The sequence below is a fragment of the Oncorhynchus mykiss genome, chromosome 1 (genome assembly GCF_057628025.1).
Source record: "Oncorhynchus mykiss isolate SJ-2025 chromosome 1, ASM5762802v1, whole genome shotgun sequence".
Classification (NCBI taxonomy): domain Eukaryota; kingdom Metazoa; phylum Chordata; class Actinopteri; order Salmoniformes; family Salmonidae; genus Oncorhynchus; species Oncorhynchus mykiss.
In genome coordinates this window covers 86503663-86524925 of record NC_143022.1, presented here as the reverse complement: position 1 = coordinate 86524925, position 21263 = coordinate 86503663, and the positions used below count along the sequence as shown (strand labels likewise).

The following is a 21263-nucleotide window of genomic DNA, read 5'->3' as shown; positions in this document are numbered from 1 at the left end:
GATATCACCGTAACTGTCATTAAGAGACATGCCAGAGAGCTTACCATCTCTGACCAAATCAAAACAGACTTGTTGCAGTGTCAGTTTCGCACACTCAAGTTCTTGTTTAAGCCTTTCTACCTCCAACACCTTTTCCAAGGCTTGTTGCTGTTTCAGCCTATCATGATCTAGTTGTAGCAACAACCGTTCCTTTTGCTTTTCTGAAGATAAGACCGGATTAGGGGCATTTGTAGTGGACCGAAATGTAGCCACTCCATTAGAATGCCGGATTCGATCAAGTTGGCCTCTAGAATGGACTTGAACATCTCTTTCAGACATTTATCGTCAATCTCAATTCATAACAATTGGTCTTTAGTATAGCAATCCAGAAGCTCCTCCCTCAGGACTTGAATAATAAATCAATGTTAGCCATAGTCTAACAGTCAACAAACTATGGACAAACAACAACCTGCTCTCGCCCCAATTGGGCACATGAAAATAGAAGCACAGTGTCAACCACACAAGAGAAAAAAAAAACAAATGGAGCTTCCTCAAAACCTATTACTATCTTAACCCTAGTCTTCATGCAGTTACTGGCGGTGGGTATTTATGTACTTTAGCCTGCAGTCACAGAAAAAGCTCCCAGCAAGCTGGTTACCCCTCTGAGCCACGAATGTGCTCCCGAGACAACTGCTCCAGCCACGGTCGCCAAACAAAAGTAACAAAGAGCTAACACTGTCCAACATATCATAATGTCACTAAATGTACCAGGGGAGAAGACCAGTCCAGGTGGTACGTGCACTGCTAACACAGCACAAACACTAACCTGATGTCCCAACGATGAGCAAAGCAGGATCTCCAACCGGAACAGGGGATGTAAACTGTGATCCTCTCTCAACTGCAGCACAAACCAACACTACTTCCACACCAACCACAGGTGTGTAACCAAAGAAAGTAGCAACTGGCAGTATCCAATTGTCACATACTTTGTACCTTAGTATATAACTTCCAATCAAAGTAGTGCCCACAACACAACCCCATAGATAAAGGGTTAGCCAAACAATAATGAAAAAGCACTTTACTTTGAAATAACACATTAACCAGTTAGAAAATGCTACTAAACAAATGCAATTCCAGGGAGTAACTCCAGAGGTCCCAGATGAGCCCCCACTTGTTGCCTGGCACAAGATTGTAACAAGTAATGGGAAACCACACACAGTAAAGGAATAACAAAAGGAATTTATCCCATAAATAAAGTAAACACAGTAATCAGGTGAGGCATGATGGTCAGTAAATTGGGTGTCAACTGCCAAAGCCACAACGAAACAACCAAATGCATGGAGAGGAATCTCTTGCTGAATGGGGAACCAGTGGTTTTATGCCACAGCTGAGCTGTCACAGGTGTGCCCCATCAGCACTGATTACCCTCCCATCTCCGCCCACCAATCTGTAAATAGCCCATCCAACCAACTACCTACCTCATCCCCATATTTTTTTTAAAAGTTTTTTTCTACTCTTTTGCACACAGGTATTTCTACTTGCACATCCTCATCTGCACATCTATCACTCCCGTGTTAATTGCTAAATTGTAATTACTTTGACCCTATGGCCTATTTATTGCCTTACCTCCTTACTTCATCTGCACACACCATATACAGATTTTCTATTATGTTATTGACTGTATGTTTGTTTATCCCATGTGTAACTCTGTTGTTGTTTGTGTCGCACTGCTTTGCTTTATATTGGCCAGGTCGCAGTTGTAAATGAGAACTTGTTCTCAACTGGCCTACCTGGTTAAATAAAGGTGAAATAAAAATGAAATTATTTATTTAACCCCTTTCAAGGACTCAAACCTCTTCTAGAACACAAAACTTCTTCTGGAACACGTTTCTGTAGGGCCTGGCTACCCATAACTTATGTTCACTTCAAAAAGCTTGTTGAAGGATTACATTAACCACCCATGTAAAAATTGCTACTCAACTAGCAGCTCACAGCTCACTTCTTCTAACAAGAAGGTTTCACAAAAAGAAAGGACTCTATAGAGAACAAAGGACTTGAACCTTATACATCACAGATACGTATCACTCATTGTATGCACTAATTTTAACCAGATTTAAAATTATATATTTTTTAAATTATATTGGTCTTGACTTACCCAGCACCTATGCCATCAATCAGGAGATTAAGAGTTGACTCCCCTTTCTTCTGGATCAACACACAGTTTAGTTTTTCTTGTTGTTGTTTAGACCAATTCATTTCGGGTCACGGCACCAAATGTTAGCAGTTGATGTTATTCTTCAATAACACAGACCCCAAAACAAATCAGGGAGAGGGAAATATGTTTATTCCTATTCAAAGTGGGACAAATCATGCAGGGATGTGGGTGTACATGCTTCCCTGGCCTCAGTGTTTCTCCACAGAACAAAGGCACAGGATGTAGTTTATAACCCAGCCCTAGCCTGTGGTTGACCAATTAGAATTCCTTGCAATAAAACTGGGCCAATGGCCAAATAACAAGTATCTTATTTCAGGTTGGACCAATGAGAACGTGCCACAAGTAGCTATGAGTTAAGGACTGACATTACGAACAGATGTTGAACTGAAAACCAACTATTTCCATTGATGCACTATTACCAAAAAACACTTTCCATTGATCATTAATTCTAGTCCTCTGCGTTGTGCATTTACATTAAACATATTCTTACAGTGGCTATTTTAAGGATTTTGATTTGTTTAACACTTTGTTGGTTACAAGGCTCTCAGACCACTGCCAATTAGCTTAATTTGTCGCTGCCGGATCAACCAAGAGATGTTGTGATTGTGTTATGGCGTTAAATCTGATTGAAATGTTTGTTTTTAGGAGCTGAACTCATCGTTGGTGGACCGGGACAGAGTAATCTGTGAGAGGAATGAGCTGTTGGAGAAGTACTGCCACGAGGTGAAGGACAAGGCTGAGGCCCAGAAGGAGTTGAACCAGGCCTGTAAAGACATTGAGACGGTCCGGGAGGAGAGAGACGTGGCCCGCAAGGAGAGGACAGAGGCTATCATACAGAAAGAACAGCTACTGAGAGAATACTACCAGGCTAGACAGGTAACACACACACCTGTATTAGAGAGAGGACAAAGGTTGTCATACATGGAGATCAGCTACTGCGAGAGTATTACCTTGCTAGACAGGAATCACACTCGCACCTGGGAACAACACACTCGCACCTGGGAACAACACACTCGCACCTGGGAACAACACACATACACCTTACAGATAGAATACACCTGTATTTCAAAATAAATATACACTACCGTTCAAAAGTTTGGGGTAACTTAGAAATGTCCTTGTTTTTGCAAAAAAAGGTGTCCATTAAAATAACATCAAATTGATCCGAAATACAGTGTAGACATTGTTAATGTTGTAAATGACTATTGTAGCTGGAAACGGCAGATTTTTTTATGGAATATCTACAGAGGCCCATTTATCAGCAACCATCACTCCTGTGTTCCAATGGCACGTTGTGTTAGCAAATCCAAGTTTATCATTTTAAAAGGCTAATTGATCATTAGAAAATGCTTTTGCAATTATGTTAGCACAGCTGAAAACTGTTGTCCTGATTAAAGAAGCAATAAAACTGTCCTTTAGACTAGTTGAGTATCTGGAGCATCAGCATTTGTGGGTTCGATTACAGGCTCAAAATGGCTAGAAACGAATAACTTCCCTCTGAAACTCAGTCTTCTTGTTCTGAGAAATGAAGGCTATTCCATGCGAGAAATTGCCAAGAAACTGAAGATCTCGTACTACGATGTGTACTACTCCCTTCACAGAACAGTGCAAACGGGCTCTAACCAGAATAGAAAGAGTGGGAGGCCCTGGTGCACAACTGAGCAAGAGAACAATTACATTAGAATGTCTAGTTTGAGAAAGACGCCTCTCAAGTCCTCAACTGGCAGCTTCATTAAATAGTACCCGCAAAACACCAGTCTCAACGTCAACAGTGAAGAGGCAACTCCGGGATGCTGGCCTTCTAGGCAGAGTTCCTCTGTCCAGTGTCTTCTTTTGCCACTCTTAATCTTTTCTTTTTATTGGCCAGTCTGAGAGATGGCTTTTTCTTTGTAACTCTGCCTAGAAAGCCCGTATCCCGGGATTGTTTTGCAGGAGAATGTTAGGCTAGCTGTCTGCCAATTGAAGCTCAACAGAAGTTGGGTGATGCAACAGGAAAACGACCCAAAACACTGAAGTAAATGAACAACAGAATGGCTTCAACAGAAGAAAATATGCCTTCTGGAGTGGCCCAGTCAGAGCCCTGACCTTAACCCAATTGAGATGCTGTGGCACTTCTCAACAGAGAAGTTCACACAAGACATCCCAAGAATATTGCTGAACTGAAACAGTTTTGTAAAGAGGAATGGTCCAAAATTCATCCTGACCATTGTGCAGGTCTGATCCGCAACTACAGAAAACGTTTGTTTGCGGTTATTGCTGCCAAAGGAGGGTCAACCAGTTATTAAATCCAAGGGTTGACATACAGTACTTTCCCACCCTATGTTTACATAGTGTGTTCAATAAAGACATGGACATTGTTTATTGGTTTAAGTGGACTGTTTAGTCTATTGTTGTGACCTAGACGAAGATCAGATCAACTTTTATGATCAATTTATGCAGAAATCCAGGTATTTCCAAAAGGTTCTTATAATTTTTCTTGTGTACACACACACACACACACACACACACACACACATGTTTTCCTAAACACCGTCAATTTTAATAAAGAAAAAAAATACAATCTACCCAGTTCTCAACACCATCCCTGTTGTCTGTCAAAAAGTAACAGCTCCCAGACACAGGTCAGACACATGATGAAATGACAGCTCCCATCCACAGGTCAGACACATGATGAAGTGACAGCTCCCATCCACAGGTCAGACACATGATGAAGTGACAGCTCCCACCCACAGGTCAGACACATGATGAAGTGACAGCTCCCATCCACAGGTCAGACACATGATGAAGTGACAGCTCCCATCCACAGGTCAGACACATGATGAAGTGACAGCTCCCATCCACAGGTCAGACACATGATGAAGTGACAGCTCCCATCCACAGGTCAGACACATGATGAAGTGACAGCTCCCATCCACAGGTCAGACACATGATGAAGTGACAGCTCCCATCCACAGGTCAGACAAATGAAGTGACAGCTCCCATCCACAGGTCAGACACATGATGAAGTGACAGCTCCCAGACACAGGTCAGACACATGATGAAGTGACAGCTCCCATCCACAGGTCAGACAAATGAAGTGACAGCTCCCAGCCACAGGTCAGACACATGATGAAGTGACAGCTCCCATCCACAGGTCAGACACATGATGAAGTGACAGCTCCCATCCACAGGTCAGACAAATGAAGTGACAGCTCCCACCCACAGGTCAGACACATGATGAAGTGACAGCTCCCATCCACAGGTCAGACACATGATAAAGTGACAGCTCCCATCCACAGGTTAGACACATGATGAAGTGACAGCTCCCATCCACAGGTCAGACACATGATGAAGTGACAGCTCCCAGACACAGGTCAGACACATGATGAAGTGACAGCTCCCATCCACAGGTCAGACACATGATGAAGTGACAGCTCCCATCCACAGGTCAGACACATGATGAAGTGACAGCTCCCATCCACAGGTTAGACACATCATGAAGTGACAGCTCCCATCCACAGGTCAGACACATGATGAAGTGACAGCTCCCAGACACAGGTCAGACACATGATGAAGTGACAGCTCCCCATCCACAGGTCAGACACATGATGAAGTGACAGCTCCCATCCACAGGTCAGACACATGATGAAGTGACAGCTCCCATCCACAGGTCAGACACATGATGAAGTGACAGCTCCCAGCCACAGGTCAGACACATGATAAAGTAACAGCTCCCATCCACAGGTTAGACACATGATGAAGTGACAGCTCCCATCCACAGGTCAGACGCATGATGAAGTGACAGCTCCCATCCACAGGTCAGACACATGATGAAGTGACAGCTCCCATCCACAGGTCAGACACATGATGAAGTGACAGCTCCCATCCACAGGTTAGACACATGATGAAGTGACAGCTCCCATCCACAGGTCAGACACATGATGAAGTGACAGCTCCCATCCACAGGTCAGACACATGATGAAGTGACAGCTCCCATCCACAGGTCAGACACATGATGAAGTGACAGCTCCCATCCACAGGTCAGACACATGATGGAGTGACAGCTCCCAGACACAGGTCAGACACATGATGAAGTGACAGCTCCCATCCACAGGTCAGACACATGATGAAGTGACAGCTCCCATCCACAGGTCAGACACATGATGAAGTGACAGCTCCCATCCACAGGTCAGACACATGATGAAGTGACAGCTCCCATCCACAGGTCAGACACATGATGAAGTGACAGCTCCCATCCACAGGTCAGACACATGATGAAGTGACAGCTCCCAGACACAGGTCAGACACATGATGAAGTGACAGCTCCCATCCACAGGTCAGACACATGATGAAGTGACAGCTCCCATCCACAGGTCAGACACATGATGAAGTGACAGCTCCCATCCACAGGTTAGACACATGATGAAGTGACAGCTCCCATCCACAGGTCAGACACATGATGAAGTGACAGCTCCCAGCCACAGGTCAGACACATGATGAAGTGACAGCTCCCATCCACAGGTCAGACACATGATGAAGTGACAGCTCCCATCCACAGGTCAGACACATGATGAAGTAACAGCTCCCATCCACAGGTCAGACACATGATAAAGTGACAGCTCCCAGACACAGGTCAGACACATGATGAAGTGACAGCTCCCATCCACAGGTCAGACACATGATGAAGTGACAGCTCCCATCCACAGGTCAGACACATGATGAAGTGACAGCTCCCATCCACAGGTCAGACACATGATGAAGTGACAGATCCCATCCACAGGTCAGACACATGATGAAGTGACAGCTCCCATCCACAGGTCAGACACATGAAGTGACAGCTCCCATCCACAGGTCAGACACATGAAGTGACAGCTCCCATCCACAGGTTAGACACATGATGAAGTGACAGCTCCCATCCACAGGTTAGACACATGATGAAGTGACAGCTCCCATCCACAGGTTAGACACATGATGAAGTGACAGCTCCCATCCACAGGTCAGACACATGATGAAGTGACAGCTCCCATCCACAGGTTAGACACATGATGAAGTGACAGCTCCCATCCACAGGTCAGACACATGATGAAGTGACAGCTCCCAGACACAGGTCAGACACATGATGAAGTGACAGCTCCCATCCACAGGTCAGACACATGATGAAGTGACAGCTCCCATCCACAGATTAGACACATGATGAAGTGACAGCTCCCATCCACAGGTCAGACACATGATGAAGTGACAGCTCCCATCCACAGGTCAGACACATGATGAAGTGACAGCTCCCATCCACAGGTCAGACACATGATGAAGTGACAGATCCCATCCACAGGTCAGACACATGATGAAGTGACAGCTCCCATCCACAGGTCAGACACATGAAGTGACAGCTCCCATCCACAGGTCAGACACATGAAGTGACAGCTCCCATCCACAGGTTAGACACATGATGAAGTGACAGCTCCCATCCACAGGTTAGACACATGATGAAGTGACAGCTCCCATCCACAGGTCAGACACATGATGAAGTGACAGCTCCCATCCACAGGTTAGACACATGATGAAGTGACAGCTCCCATCCACAGGTCAGACACATGATGAAGTGACAGCTCCCATCCACAGGTCAGACACATGATGAAGTGACAGCTCCCATCCACAGGTCAGACACATGATGAAGTGACAGCTCCCATCCACAGGTCAGACACATGATGAAGTGACAGCTCCCATCCACAGGTCAGACACATTATGAAGTGACAGCTCCCATCCACAGGTCAGACACATGATGAAGTGACAGCTCCCATCCACAGGTCAGACACATGATGAAGTGACAGCTCCCATCCACAGGTCAGACACATGATGAAGTGACAGCTCCCATCCACAGGTCAGACACATGATGAAGTGACAGCTCCCATCCACAGGTCAGACACATGATGAAGTGACAGCTCCCATCCACAGGTCAGACACATGATGAAGTGACAGCTCCCATCCACAGGTCAGACACATGATGAAGTGACAGCTCCCATCCACAGGTCAGACACATGATGAAGTGACAGCTCCCAGACACAGGTCAGACACATGATGAAGTGACAGCTCCCAGACACAGGTCAGACACATGATGAAGTGACAGCTCCCAGACACAGGTCAGACACATGATGAAGTGACAGCTCCCATCCACAGGTCAGACACATGATGAAGTGACAGCTCCCATCCACAGGTCAGACACATGATGAAGTGACAGCTCCCATCCACAGGTCAGACACATGATGAAGTGACAGCTCCCATCCACAGGTCAGACACATGATGAAGTGACAGCTCCCATCCTCAGGTCAGACACATGATGGAGCTTGGAGTATCCCATAAACTGTCAACCATTGGATTATATCAGTGGAATGACCCTAAAACAGATTTAGTCCCCTAGATTAATGCTGCTGCTGAAACTTCCCTGTTCAGACCACTAGATGGCCCTCCTACTACGGTTTACACTGCGGCAGCGTAGCCTAGTGGTTAGAGCGTTGGACTAGTAACCGAAAGGTTGCAAGATCAAATCCCCGAGCTGGCAGCTGTCACTTCATCATGTGTCTGACCTGTGGATGGTAGCTGTCACTTCATCATGTGTCTGACCTGTGGATGGGAGCTGTCACTTCATCATGTGTCTGACCTGTGGATGGGAGCTGTCACTTCATCATGTGTCTGACCTGTGGATGGGAGCTGTCACTTCATCAAATCAAATCAAATTTTATTTGTCACATGCACATGGTTAGCAGATGTTAATGCGAGTGTAGCGAAATGCTTCTAGTTCCGACATTGCAGTAATAAGCACAAATCTGTCGTTCTGCCCCTGAACAAGGCACTGTTCCTAGGCCTTCATTGAAAATAAGAATTTGTTCATAACTGACTTGCCTAGTTAAATAAAGGTAAAATACATTTTTAAAAAGTCAGGATGCCGACTCAGCAAAATGACATTGCCACGAGCAGCACTGGAGATATTAAGATGAGCGAGATGCAAGACTTCGCTCTCACACAGTATCTGCACATGTTCGCGTCATGCTGTCACAGCGTGGACGCCAGGAAAAACGACGGAGAAGTTGAGCCTCGCTTCAACCCTCTAAATTGACCCACTATGCTATTTAATTTCTATATCTACGTCGATTTGCTGAGTTCACCTTTAAAATATTGTGTTAGAAATACCAGCTGGAGGATTTCCTCTCTGGTTATTTCCTACTGATTGTGGGAATTCTCCAACTGGGATTACTGAGAAACCTGGGAACCTTTGGAAAGTTTCTGGAAATTTGTTGCATGTACTGAAAGTGACTGACTAACTGTGTCTCCTGTGTGTCCGCTTTTCTCTTGTGTCCGCTTTTCTCTTGTGTCCGCGTCTCATGTGTGTCCGTGTCTCCTGTGTGTGTGTCCGTGTCTCCTGTGTGTGTGTCCGTGTCTCCTGTGTGTGTGTCCGCGTCTCCTGTGTGTGTGTGCGTGTCTCCTGTGTGTGTGACAGAAACAAGATTCTGCCACCCTGGACATAGAGCGTGTCAACAAGGAGATGGAGGTGTTGAGGAAGCAGTATGAGGCCATGTCCCAGGAGCTGAAAGAGGCCACGCAGGAGGCTGAGGTGGCCAAGTGTCGACGTGACTGGGCCTTCCAGGAGAGAGACAAAATAGTGGCAGAGAGAGAGAGCATACGGTGAGTACAGGGGAGAGAGAGAAGGGAGGATGGAGAGAGGGAAAATAGTGGCAGAGAGAGAGAGCATACGGTGAGTACAGGGGAGAGAGAGAAGGGAGGATGGAGAGAGGGAAAAGAAAAGGTGGGGTAGACTCGCTCTTAATTAGTCTTTATTCATTTCCTTGTATCTTCTCTCCTTGCCCCCTTCTGAAAACGCATTGGAGTAAATGATCAGAGAGGGGGACCTCGGATCTTCCCCAATGCGTTTTGAGAAGGCAGCAAGGAATATTAACAGACTAAACTGTGCTGATGCTTGACGATGTCATATCCTGCCCCACCAGGACGCTGTGTGATAACCTGCGTAGGGAGAGGGACCGGGCAGTCAGCGATCTGGCCGACGCCCTGCGTAACCTTGACGACATGAGGAAGCAGAAGAACGACTCGTCACGGGAACTGAAAGAATTCAAGTGAGTCCCTGAGTCTTTATACACACACACACACACACACACACACACACACACACACACACACACACACACACACACACACACACACACACAAGCACTTTCAACTTTCTCATCCCCTCTGTATTGATGTGAACATGTCCCTCTACTGGTCAGTGTGTGACTGTCATTTTAAATTCTTTCAGTTTCTTGTGACTTTGAGAGGTCGACCTCCTTCCTTGTGACGAAGAAGAAAATAGTAAAATTTAGACTTTCAAGTCAACGAGCCCCTCTAGGCCTGCCTCATAAGGACATAATGTATCTTAGTGACAGTCAGCCACCGTAGGCCAGTTTCTCCTTCTAACTTTCTTTTACACACTGCAGAATATGATCTTGCTACCGCTTTTTTGACTTGCTGGACTTGCAGCATCTTTAAATGGTAGGTAGCATAAACGCAACTACAATGAATGTATGGATTTGCGTTATTATACGCATCAAAATCCCCTACGCAAAGTTACACCTCACTTTTCTATTTTCCGATCAGAATTCCTGCAGACGCTAGCCTGCAGATGCTAGCCTGCAGACGCTAGCCCCGTTAGCCTGCAGACGCTAGCCCCGTTAGCCTGCAGACGCTAGCCCCGTCAGCCTGCAGACGCTAGCCCCGTCAGCCTGCAGACGCTAGCCCCGTCAGCCTGCAGACGCTAGCCCCGTCAGCCTGCAGACGCTAGCCCCGTCAGCCTGCAGACGCTAGCCCCGTCAGCCTGCAGACGCTAGCCCCGTCAGCCTGCAGACGCTAGCTAGCTAGCTAGCTAGCCAACCAACCATGGTCAACATGGCTAAGTAGTAGGCCAGAGTACAACACCAACTAGTCTAGCACAGGCAGGAACCTACAGAACACACACAAAAAGAGAGAGCAGAGACTTACCGATTGACAGCTGAGTTGGCTACCAAAGAAGGGCCAAGGAGCGATACCCTTCAGAGGGATTGGGAGGAAGGCTCCAAGTAGATGGAAATTATCACAACAGCACAGTCAGCTAGCTACTTTAGCGCGCTAATACTAAGCAAAGGTTGAAAAACTCTGGTAGCCTACTACACAGAGATCATGTGGGTAATCTGATTGGTTGTTCATATCACACCTCCTCGTGATTGCAGCTCACCACTGCCAACACTCGTTTTGCATGGCTAGTGGCTAATGTTAGCCAGCTCTGGGTGGGATGTCACTTCATGACTTGTGTGCAGAGGCGTCATGCCCATAGGAGGCACAGGGGCACTTGCCCCCTCAGACTTGTCCTGTTTTTTTTTTGTAGTGCTACTAGCCACCTAGCAATTTTCTAAAGTTGGCTTTATCTAGCCCACATATTTTCCCAACTTCATAACTAGCTACCAAGAACCAATTTCAGGCTATCAATCAAGTTAGTTTAGACAAGATAGCTACTCAATCTTAGCTGGCATGCCTGCTGGCAAGGTTGGTAGACTTTAGAAAAATGAGCAATAACTAAATTTGCTGAGTAAGTCTCACTTTCTTTTGAATGTGTTACCTAGATTTTACCAGAGAAGCAAATGTAGTTTGTTTAATAAAGAACCACCAGTCAGGAGGACACAGACCGATCAAGAGGTAGGCTTAGATATTTGGAACACAGACCGATCAAGAGGTAGGCTTAGATATTTGGAACACAGACCGATCAAGAGGTAGGCTTAGATATTTGGAACACAGACCGATCAAGAGGTAGGCTTAGATATTTGGAACACAGACCGATCAAGAGGTAGGCTTAGATATTTGGAACACAGACCGATCAAGAGGTAGGCTTAGATATTTGGAACACAGACCGATCAAGAGGTAGGCTTAGATATTTGGAACACAGACCGATCAAGAGGTAGGCTTAGATATTTGGAACACAGACCGATCAAAAGGTAGGCTTAGATATTTGGAACACAGACCGATCAGGAGGTAGGCTTAGATATTTGGAACACAGACCGATCAAGAGGTAGGCTTAGATATTTGGAACACAGACCGATCAAGAGGTAGGCTTAGATATTTGGAACACAGACCGATCAAGAGGTAGGCTTAGATATTTGGAACACAGACCGATCAAGAGGTAGGCTTAGATATTTGGAACACAGACCGATCAAGAGGTAGGCTTAGATATTTGGAAAATGTGACATATTTTTTACATAGAAGGTAGCATAATGATTATAGATCTAGATTGGAGGAAAAAGCTTTTTCAGGTGTTTGAAAAATGCTAAATTCTCCAACTTCCAGATGCTTCGAAACAACCCTCAGCCATCCTCACATACTTTGTGATATCACTTCCTGACCTGTGTCTTGTCACTGTGTTCAGAGAGAAGATGGAGAGCCAGCTGGACAAGGAGGCAAGGTTCTGTCAGCTGATGGCACACAGCTCCCATGACTCGGCTATCGACACAGACTCTCTGGAGTGGGAGACTGAGGTGGTGGAGTTTGAGAAGGACAGGGTCAGTTTAGAGACATCAACTACTCTTATCGATTTAATTGAATTATTATTTGCCCATGCGTGGATGTATTGATGTCTCGATTGACTGATTTCATAATTTGATAAATTGATTTCCAAATCCTGGTAAATACATTGTCTCTGAACTGATGTATAGAAAACCAGTGTATTAAACTTAGATGTTTTCCTGCAGGATGACATGGATTTGAAGGCACTTGGGTTTGACATAGCAGAAGGGGTAAATGATCCGTATTTACCAGGAGATTGTGGAATATTTGTAACAAGGGTTGACAGAGGAAGTATTGCAGATGGAAGGTTAAGGTAATTCTCAGATTTTAAAAAAACTTTTCCATCTGTTACTTTTAACATCACTCAACACAACCTGTTCTTTCCTCATCTCCAATAACACGTTTTCACTTCCTGCTTTTCAGAGTGAACGATTGGCTGTTGAAGTTAAATGATGTGAATTTGACCAATAAGGACAGGAAGCAGGTGGTGAACGCAGTGCTTAATGGAGGCGGACTGATCAACATGGTGGTGCGCAGGAGGAAGTCTCTGGGAGGGAGGCTGGTCACCCCCATACACATCAACCTAATCGGACACAAAGGTACCAGCTTTTTTGACAAACTCTATTTAGAGTTAACGTTGGTAATGAGTGTTCTGGCACCTTCCATATTGAACTCTGCCTTATGATGCATCCCTTTTAAAAATATTCCATCTAGTGGATATGGCTTTTATATCTTTGTCCTCTATCCTTCTCTCTAATCCAGACAGCGGTATAGGTCTGGAGAGTGGCGTGTTTGTGACGGCCCTGGTCCAGGGGAGTCCTGCTGCCAGGGAGGGATCTCTGACAGTCGGAGACAGACTTATCGCTGTGAGTCCTTCTCCTACACCTCTTTTCATCCTCCACCTCCTCCCACGTCTACTCCTCCCACGTCTACTCCTCCCACATCTACTCCCCCCACATCTACATCTACTCCTCCTGTTCTACTCCTCTACTCCTCCTGTTCTACTCCTCTTCTTCTCCTGTTCTACTCCTCTACTCCTCCTGTTCTTCTCCTGTTCTTCTCCTCCTGTTCTTCTAATCCATTATCTTCCAACCTCTCCCTCCTTTTCCTTCACCTGATTTCACCCCTGTTCCATGTATGTCTCTAGTGACTTAGTGGCAGACAGAATCATAGCCAGTCATCACTCTACCTAGCAGAATGACCTGCTCTCTAATCATGATCCACCAACTGCAGCAGAAAGCATAATCCTCCAGATCCTGACGGTGAAGCTCTACTGCTTAATAAAGCTACTGGGCTTAATGTCTCTCCACTCACCTCTAATGGCAGACCAGGGCTGTGTCCCAGTAGTGCACCCTATTACTCCCTACATGCAGCACTGTTTTTAACCAGAGCACATTAGGCCAAGGTCAAAAGTAATGCACTATATCGGGCTTAGGGTGCCATTTGGGATACACCCAGTTGATACTCTCACCTTAAATAGTAAAGTCAGGCTAGCTGATATGGGAGATGACTGCTCAGTGTTAGTGATTAGCGACCGTTGGATCAGATGCCTGCAGATGTCGATCATGGTTGTGTATCATCTTATACGATGTCCTTGTAGTTGTTAATGAATGTAGCAGGTTATATTTTGCATATACGGTAGATGTTTAATGATGTTAGTAGGGAAAGGACTTGAACGCGCTGACCCTAGAGCGACATGCAGTCAGTGCACAATCCGCATATACTAATGCTCATTACTCCAATGTCTCAGACTAAGCTGTCAGTCCCACAGATGGAATAAACTGCTTCAAACAGTAGTGTTAAATATTCACTAGTCTGACCTCTTTTTAGATAAGACTCAGGCTTGCATTTATTACCAAATGTCCTCTTTTCCCTCCCTGCGCCCCTCTCCCCTACACAGTATTTTTTTTATAATTCGCCTCAGTCCTATTCTCATTGAAATGTGGAAATTGCGTTTCTGATAGAAGAGCCGCTGGCCTGCGTTTCTGATAGAAGAGCCGCTGGCCTGCGTTTCTGACAGAAGAGCCGCTGGCCTGCGTTTCTGACAGAAGAGCCGCTGGCCTGCGTTTCTGACAGAAGAGCCGCTGGCCTGCGTTTCTGACAGAAGAGCCGCTGCAGCAGGAAGGAAGGCAGAATGCAGTCTCTAGCACTATTCTTCGGGGGCAGAGAATCTCTTAGGGTTAGGTTTATTCTCAACCTAGGAGAACGTGTGTTTGAGAAAGGTGTAGTTTGAGTAGTGTTTTTCTGAGCGTGTCCTCTGTTTTCCCCAGATCAACGGCATCGCTCTGGACAACAAGTCGGTGACGGAGTGCGAGACTCTGCTTAGGAACTGTAGGGACTCTCTAAGCCTCTCTCTCATGAAGGTGAATATAAACTAGCCCCTTGTACTAAGCTCCTTCAATACGCAGTGGCTTAAAGTTCTCCTCCAGCCAGTGTGGTGCCACATAACGTTCTCATTTAGGATAGGGCTTTGACTTGAAGGTTAATCTAAACTTTACTGCAAACTGGCCTTGCATTTTAGTTATCCTTGAGTCTGCAACAACCTTATTTTATTTGATTTATTTCACCTTTATTTAACCAGGTAGGCTAGTTGAGAACAAGTTCTCATTTACAACTGCGACCTGGCCAAGATAAAGCATAGCAGTGTGAACAGACAGCAACACAGAGTTACACATGGAGTAAACAATAAACAAGTCAATAACACAGAATTAAAAAAAAAACATTTAAACAAAAGAGTCTATATACAATGTGTGCAAAAGGCATGAGGAGGTAGGCGAATAATTACAATTTAGCAGATTAACACTGGAGTGATAAATTATCAGATGGTCATGTGCAGGTAGAGATACTGGTGTGCAAAAGAGCCGAAAAGTAAATAAATGAAAACCGTATGGGGATGAGGTAGGTAAATTGGGTGGGCTATTTACCGATAGACTAAGTACAGCTGCAGCGATCGGTTAGCTGCTCAGATAGCAGATGTTTGAAGTTGGTGAGGGAGATAAAAGTCTCCAACTTCAGCGATTTTTGCAATTCGTTCCAGTCACAGGCAGCAGAGAACTGGAAGGAAAGGCGGCCAAATGAGGTGTTGGCTTTAGGGATGATCAGTGAGATACACCTGCTGGAGCGTGTGCTACGGGTGGGTGTTGCCATCGTGACCAGTGAACTGAGAAAAGGCGGAGCTTTACCTAGCATGGACTTGTAGATGACCTGGAGCCAGTGGGTCTGGCGACGAATATGTAGCAAGGGCCAGCCGACTAGAGCATACATGTCGCAGTGGTGGGTGGTATAAGGTGCTTTAGTAACAAAGCGGATGGCACTGATAAACTGCATCCAGTTTGCTGAGTAGAGTATTGGAAGCCATTTTGTAGATGACATCGCCGAAGTCGAGGATCGGTAGGATAGTCAGTTTTACTAGGGTAAGTTTGGCGGCGTGAGTGAAGGAGGCTTTGTTGCAAAATAGAAAGCCGATTCTAGATTTGATTTTGGATTGGAGATGTTTGATATGAGTCTGGAAGGAGAGTTTACAGTCTAGCCAGACACCTAGGTACTTATAGATGTCCACATATTCGGAAGGTCGGAACCATCCAGGGTGGTGATGCTAGTCAGGCGTGCAGGTGCAGGCAGCGAACGGTTGAAAAGCATGCATTTGGTTTTACTAGCGTTTAAGAGCAGTTGGAGGCCACGGAAGGAGTGTTGTATGGCATTGAAGCTTGTTTGGAGGTTAGATAGCACAGTGTCCAAGGAAGGGCCAGAAGTATACAGAATGGTGTCGTCTGCGTAGAGGTGGATTAGGGAATCGCCCGCGGCAAGAGCAACATCATTGATATATGCAGAGAAATGCTACAGAGGGTACTAATTTTAGTACTCATTTGAATTTCTCAATAACAAACACTTTAGATACTAATTCACTGCACAGGAGGTTAGTGGCACCTTCATTGGGGAGGACAAACACATTGTTTATTGCCATTCCATTTGCTCCGTTCCAGCCGTAATGAGCTGCCCCTCAGCAGCCTCCACTGCTACGCTGCAGTGGCTAGATATCAGGATAGTGTAATACTTTTTTTCAGGGGAAAAGTAAATGTGTTCACTACTCCTAACACACCTCTTTCTCTGTCCTCTATCCTCTTATGTCCCCAGTTCTTTCCTCACAGTTCGTCGGGCCAGAGCATCTTCGAGAGCCTGCGGGAGTCATCGTCCAACGGCCGTCTCTCCGAGGTACTCTCCAGGAACAGCCTCAAACACAACAGCTCCACGCAGACAGACATCTTCTGCCCCGACACAGGAGGGGGGGGTAGTAACGTCAACATCCCTGGAGAGAGGAGGAAGGGTGGGGCAGGTGAACCTGAGGAGGGGATGGGGGTGTACGGGGACATCAGGAAGCCCTTTTCCATGGTGTCTCTCCACTCAACCAGCCTTCGGCCGTCCTCTGACCTCGTTCTGGGTTCCCCGGGCCGCTACGGCCCCAGCGCCTTCCAGGAGTGCTGCTCTGGGTCCCCCTACGCCAATGCACCCCCACCCCCCATCACCTATGACCCCTCTAAACCTGCCGACTGCATCACCATGGAGACCACCCTGGAGAGGAAGCAAAGTGGTGGCACCTGGCCCAAGGTGATCGTAGGTGGGATGTCCGTCGCCGTGGATACGACCACAGCGATGACTCCGACCCAACTGTCCATCTTCAAGTCGCCCAAACAGAGGAAGTCTATCTTCAACCCGGATGCCTTCAAACCACGGTCTGAGACGGCGCCACAGTCTTCCAAGATGGAGTTCCTGTCGTCCAGTCAGCTGGTGGCCCACTCCCCGCAGCCCTCCAAGAGGGAGTCTCTCTCCTCCTCCTCTACGGCCACACCCACACCTCCGACTCCGCCCACCCGCAACGATTCGTTCAAATTCAAACACAAACAGCAGAGCAGCTCTGCTTCCGACTGCACGCTTACCTCCGACGGGGGCAAAGGGGAGGCTGTTGCCATGGTTATGGGGGAGAGCAGTGGGGAACGAGAGAGGGACAGGAACGGGAACCACTACTTCCTGGATGGGAAGGTCCTGACGCAGAGGAAGTCATGTGACGAGGACATTGGTCGAACCCGGGGTGAGGAGCCTGAGGTAAAGAGGCCCCGCCCTAAATCTGCCCCAGCGCTCAGACGTAGGATGACCCCCCAGTCCATCCCCCTGCCCGCCTTCCAGGTCAGTTTGTTATTAATGTGATGCTATCTATAGTGCTTTTCACAAGGGCCGGTCACAATAGTATACCCTAAAGGCTTCCTCTCCTCCATCTACAGTGACGTTAAAGAACTGAACTGGTGAAGGCACCCTCTTATGTTGCGTGCACCTTCCAAGACTGTGTTTAACATCAACTGTGATCGAGTAGAGGAGAGGATGCCACTTAAGACTATAGAGATGCGTCTTATGTCTCAAAACACAAAGAGAGAAACTGCTTGATACTTCTGCACAGAGTTCCAGGCAATAAGCAGACCATGTCTCACAGTGCTGAGCCAGGGGCTGTGGTCCCATCCCAACACTCTCAAAAGACTCCTTTAGTCTCCTCTTCCTGTTTCTGCTCCTGGTTATTGAACTGTGATTGTCATCCCAACACTCTGAAATGGGTTCTTCTTCTTATTCACCTGCTGTTTCTGTTTATCATCATTAAACTAATTGATGTCTGTATATGTCAATCACAAGAGCTACTCCAATGATGATCACTCTCCAGAGCCCAGAGAGATGCTTCGCTCCTCCCCCAACCGCTTCCACAGACAGAGTGTGGGCTTCGGCTCCACAGTCTACAACGGTACCTTGTCTGCAAGTGAGTCTCTCACACACGCACGCATCAAAAAGAAAAGGGGATACCTAGTCAGTTGTACTACTGAATGCATTCAACTGAAATGCGTCTTCTGCATTTAACCCAACCCCTCTGAATCAGAGAGGTGCGGGGGGCTGCCTTAATCAACATCCATGTCCTCAGAGCCCGGGGAGCAGTTGTTCTTGGGGGTCAACTGCCTTGCTCAAGAGCAGAATGGAAGATTTTTCCACATTGTCCGCTTGGGAATTGGAACCAGCGAATTACTGGCCCAATGCTCTTAACCGTTCCTCCCATCTAACCAGTGTGTTCCTCCCATCTAACCAGTGTGGTAATGTTCTCAAACCAGTGTGTGTTGTGTTGTCAGATTCGGCCCATCGTGGCCTTGCCCCGTGTCCAGCAGTGACTGCTGTGATGAGGAACCCAGTATACACAGTCCGCAGCCACAGAGTCCACACCAACAACTGTCCCTCTGTCTCCTCCCAGATCTGCCAACACCAGCACAACAACCAACACCACAGGTAACTACCACAGACAGAATAACTGCCCCGAAAACCAAGATGCCCAGTCATTCTTAACGGGGGCAAATGACTGTTTTGTCTAAATTACAGTATCGTGGCTTAAAAATATGATGCCATTGCTGAAGTAGGCAAATAATTAGTAGGAAACAAGTTGGTCAGCATTATAATGTAGTCAAATTTACTTTAGACAGATGGCAAGGTTGCTATTAGTAAGGAAGGTTTGTTAAAAATACCTAGCAATGCTAATGTTAGCTAGGTTAAATGCTCTCCCCTCAATCTTAGCTAGCTAGCTAACGTTGAACAACGTGAAGTCTGTGACGACATTACAGTGATGACCAAAGGTTTTTCTACTAATTAGTTACCTTCTTTTGAAATGTCTTCCTGTTTGAGAATGTATTGAGTTCATTCGTGCACCAGTCCTCAAGATGCATTTTATAACAATGGCGTGCGTAAATGACGCTAAGTGCAACCCATGAATTATGTAGTTAGAGTGTGTGTGTGTCAGTCCGCAGCACCAGGGTCGTCTGAGCCTGGACCTGAGCCAGAAGCGTCCAGCAGCAGACTACTCATCGTCCTCGTCACGCAGCAGCAGCACCTCCCATGGTACCAACTCGCTACCCTCCAGCGCTCGCCTTGGTCAGTCAGTCAATCACCCACGCATGCACGCATGCCACACACACAACACTCATATTATACAGTACATGCTTACACACACCCACACACACACACATACACACATACACACACACACACACACTGATGGACTTTTCCTCTATTCCATCAGGTTGGTCCAGTAACGTCCAGTACCGGACAGAGAGGATAAAGATCCCCTCCACTCCCCGCTACCCACGGTCCATGCTGGGCTCTGACAGAGGTACATGCATGGATAGAGCAATGAACGGATTAATTTATGCATGGATGGATGATTGAACAAACAAATGGGTGGGGGGTTGGGAAAATGAATGAATTAACAAATGGCTGGATGGATGAATGAATGTATTAACTTTTAAGATTCCTGTTTCCTGAATATTGGGCATCTCTACCAATATTTTCTGACGCTGGACCCAATGAGCCTTTAGAGCACTGATTTTCCACTCAACTAAAGAACTTATTCCAAGTCAAACAGCTGACTACGCTCATGTATTCTCGGAGGAGAATGTGACAGCCCTGTTAGCAGCTCATTTAAAGGTGCTGTGATTTACGGCTAAAAGAGGGGGGACGAAAAGAGTCATAACACTAAACTCAGGGAAACACTTGGTTAATCGTATAGATTTTCGGTCCCTCGAAGTTAAAGCTGGGGGTGAACATGTTTGTGTCTGGTATTTCCAACCTGATTACCTCTCTGAGAAATGATACTGGAACTATGGACCAATTCTCTCCCTCTCGTCCTACTACCATGTTTGAACTGTTTTGAGCATTTTAATTGTTTTTACTACGGTTGTAAGAATGACAAACACATTTTCCTTTTGGGATTGATTAAGTACATTCTCATCTCATTTTAAGTTTCTTCCCCTCCTCTTCTCCCCCCTCTCCCTTCGTCTCTCCCCGGCCCCTCGCCTCCAGGCTCCCTGTCCCATTCAGAGTGCAGCAGCCCCAGCCTCATCACTCCACCCCACTCACCTCTCAACCTGGAGACTTCCTCCTTCGCTAGCAGCCAATCACAGAGCTCTATCTCCACCCTGCCCAGATTCTCCGTCAGCCCTGTGCCAATAGGAGAGCGGAGGAAAGACCGGTAGGAAGGAAAAGACGAGACAAGTGGGGGGAAAAATAAGAATGATTTTAAAAAGGGAAGGAAGGTGTAAAACCATGTCTGTAGTATCTCCTGCCACCAGCAGTTCTATGTGGTGACTCTGTTCCAGTACTAGAACACATGATTCAATTGGTCAAATAATCACCAAGTCCTTTATTAGTTGAATCAGATGTGCATGTACTGGAATAGGCTGAGGGTACTCGAGGAGAGGTTTGGCAATAATACAAATAGGAAGTGTGTGATGCATTGATTATAGATCAGTTATAATGCTGTTGGTAAATGCAGTATGCTGCTGTCATTTCTCTTTGTAGCCTGATCCCAGATCTGTTTGTGCTTTAGCCAACTCCCCTGACTATGCCAGTGGAATGACGATGTTAGATGGATTTGCTAAAGCACACACAGAAGGAACCAGGCTAGTATTCTTGTTTATTTTTCTGTTTTTCTTATCACAGC

General features: G+C 46.3%; 1 protein-coding gene across 4 annotated transcripts in view; it reads left to right on the top strand.

Annotated features, from left to right (window-relative positions):
• LOC110530648 (disks large homolog 5) overlaps positions 1-21263 on the top strand; it is a 102457-nt gene that overhangs the window by 46189 nt on the left and 35005 nt on the right. For 3 of the 4 annotated variants that reach the window (XM_090242433.1, XM_090242429.1, XM_090242422.1), the window contains exons 9-22: positions 2840-3070; positions 9666-9850; positions 10171-10296; positions 12612-12744; positions 12934-13061; positions 13172-13347; positions 13511-13614; positions 15019-15111; positions 16883-17929; positions 18425-18545; positions 18907-19060; positions 19566-19696; positions 19845-19934; positions 20624-20792. In XM_090242433.1, coding sequence (XP_090098559.1) covers positions 2840-3070; positions 9666-9850; positions 10171-10296; positions 12612-12744; positions 12934-13061; positions 13172-13347; positions 13511-13614; positions 15019-15111; positions 16883-17929; positions 18425-18545; positions 18907-19060; positions 19566-19696; positions 19845-19934; positions 20624-20792 — 2888 coding nt within the window. The remainder of the gene's footprint in view (positions 1-2839; positions 3071-9665; positions 9851-10170; positions 10297-12611; positions 12745-12933; positions 13062-13171; positions 13348-13510; positions 13615-15018; positions 15112-16882; positions 17930-18424; positions 18546-18906; positions 19061-19565; positions 19697-19844; positions 19935-20623; positions 20793-21263) is intronic. The other variant, XM_090242440.1, reaches the window with a different exon arrangement.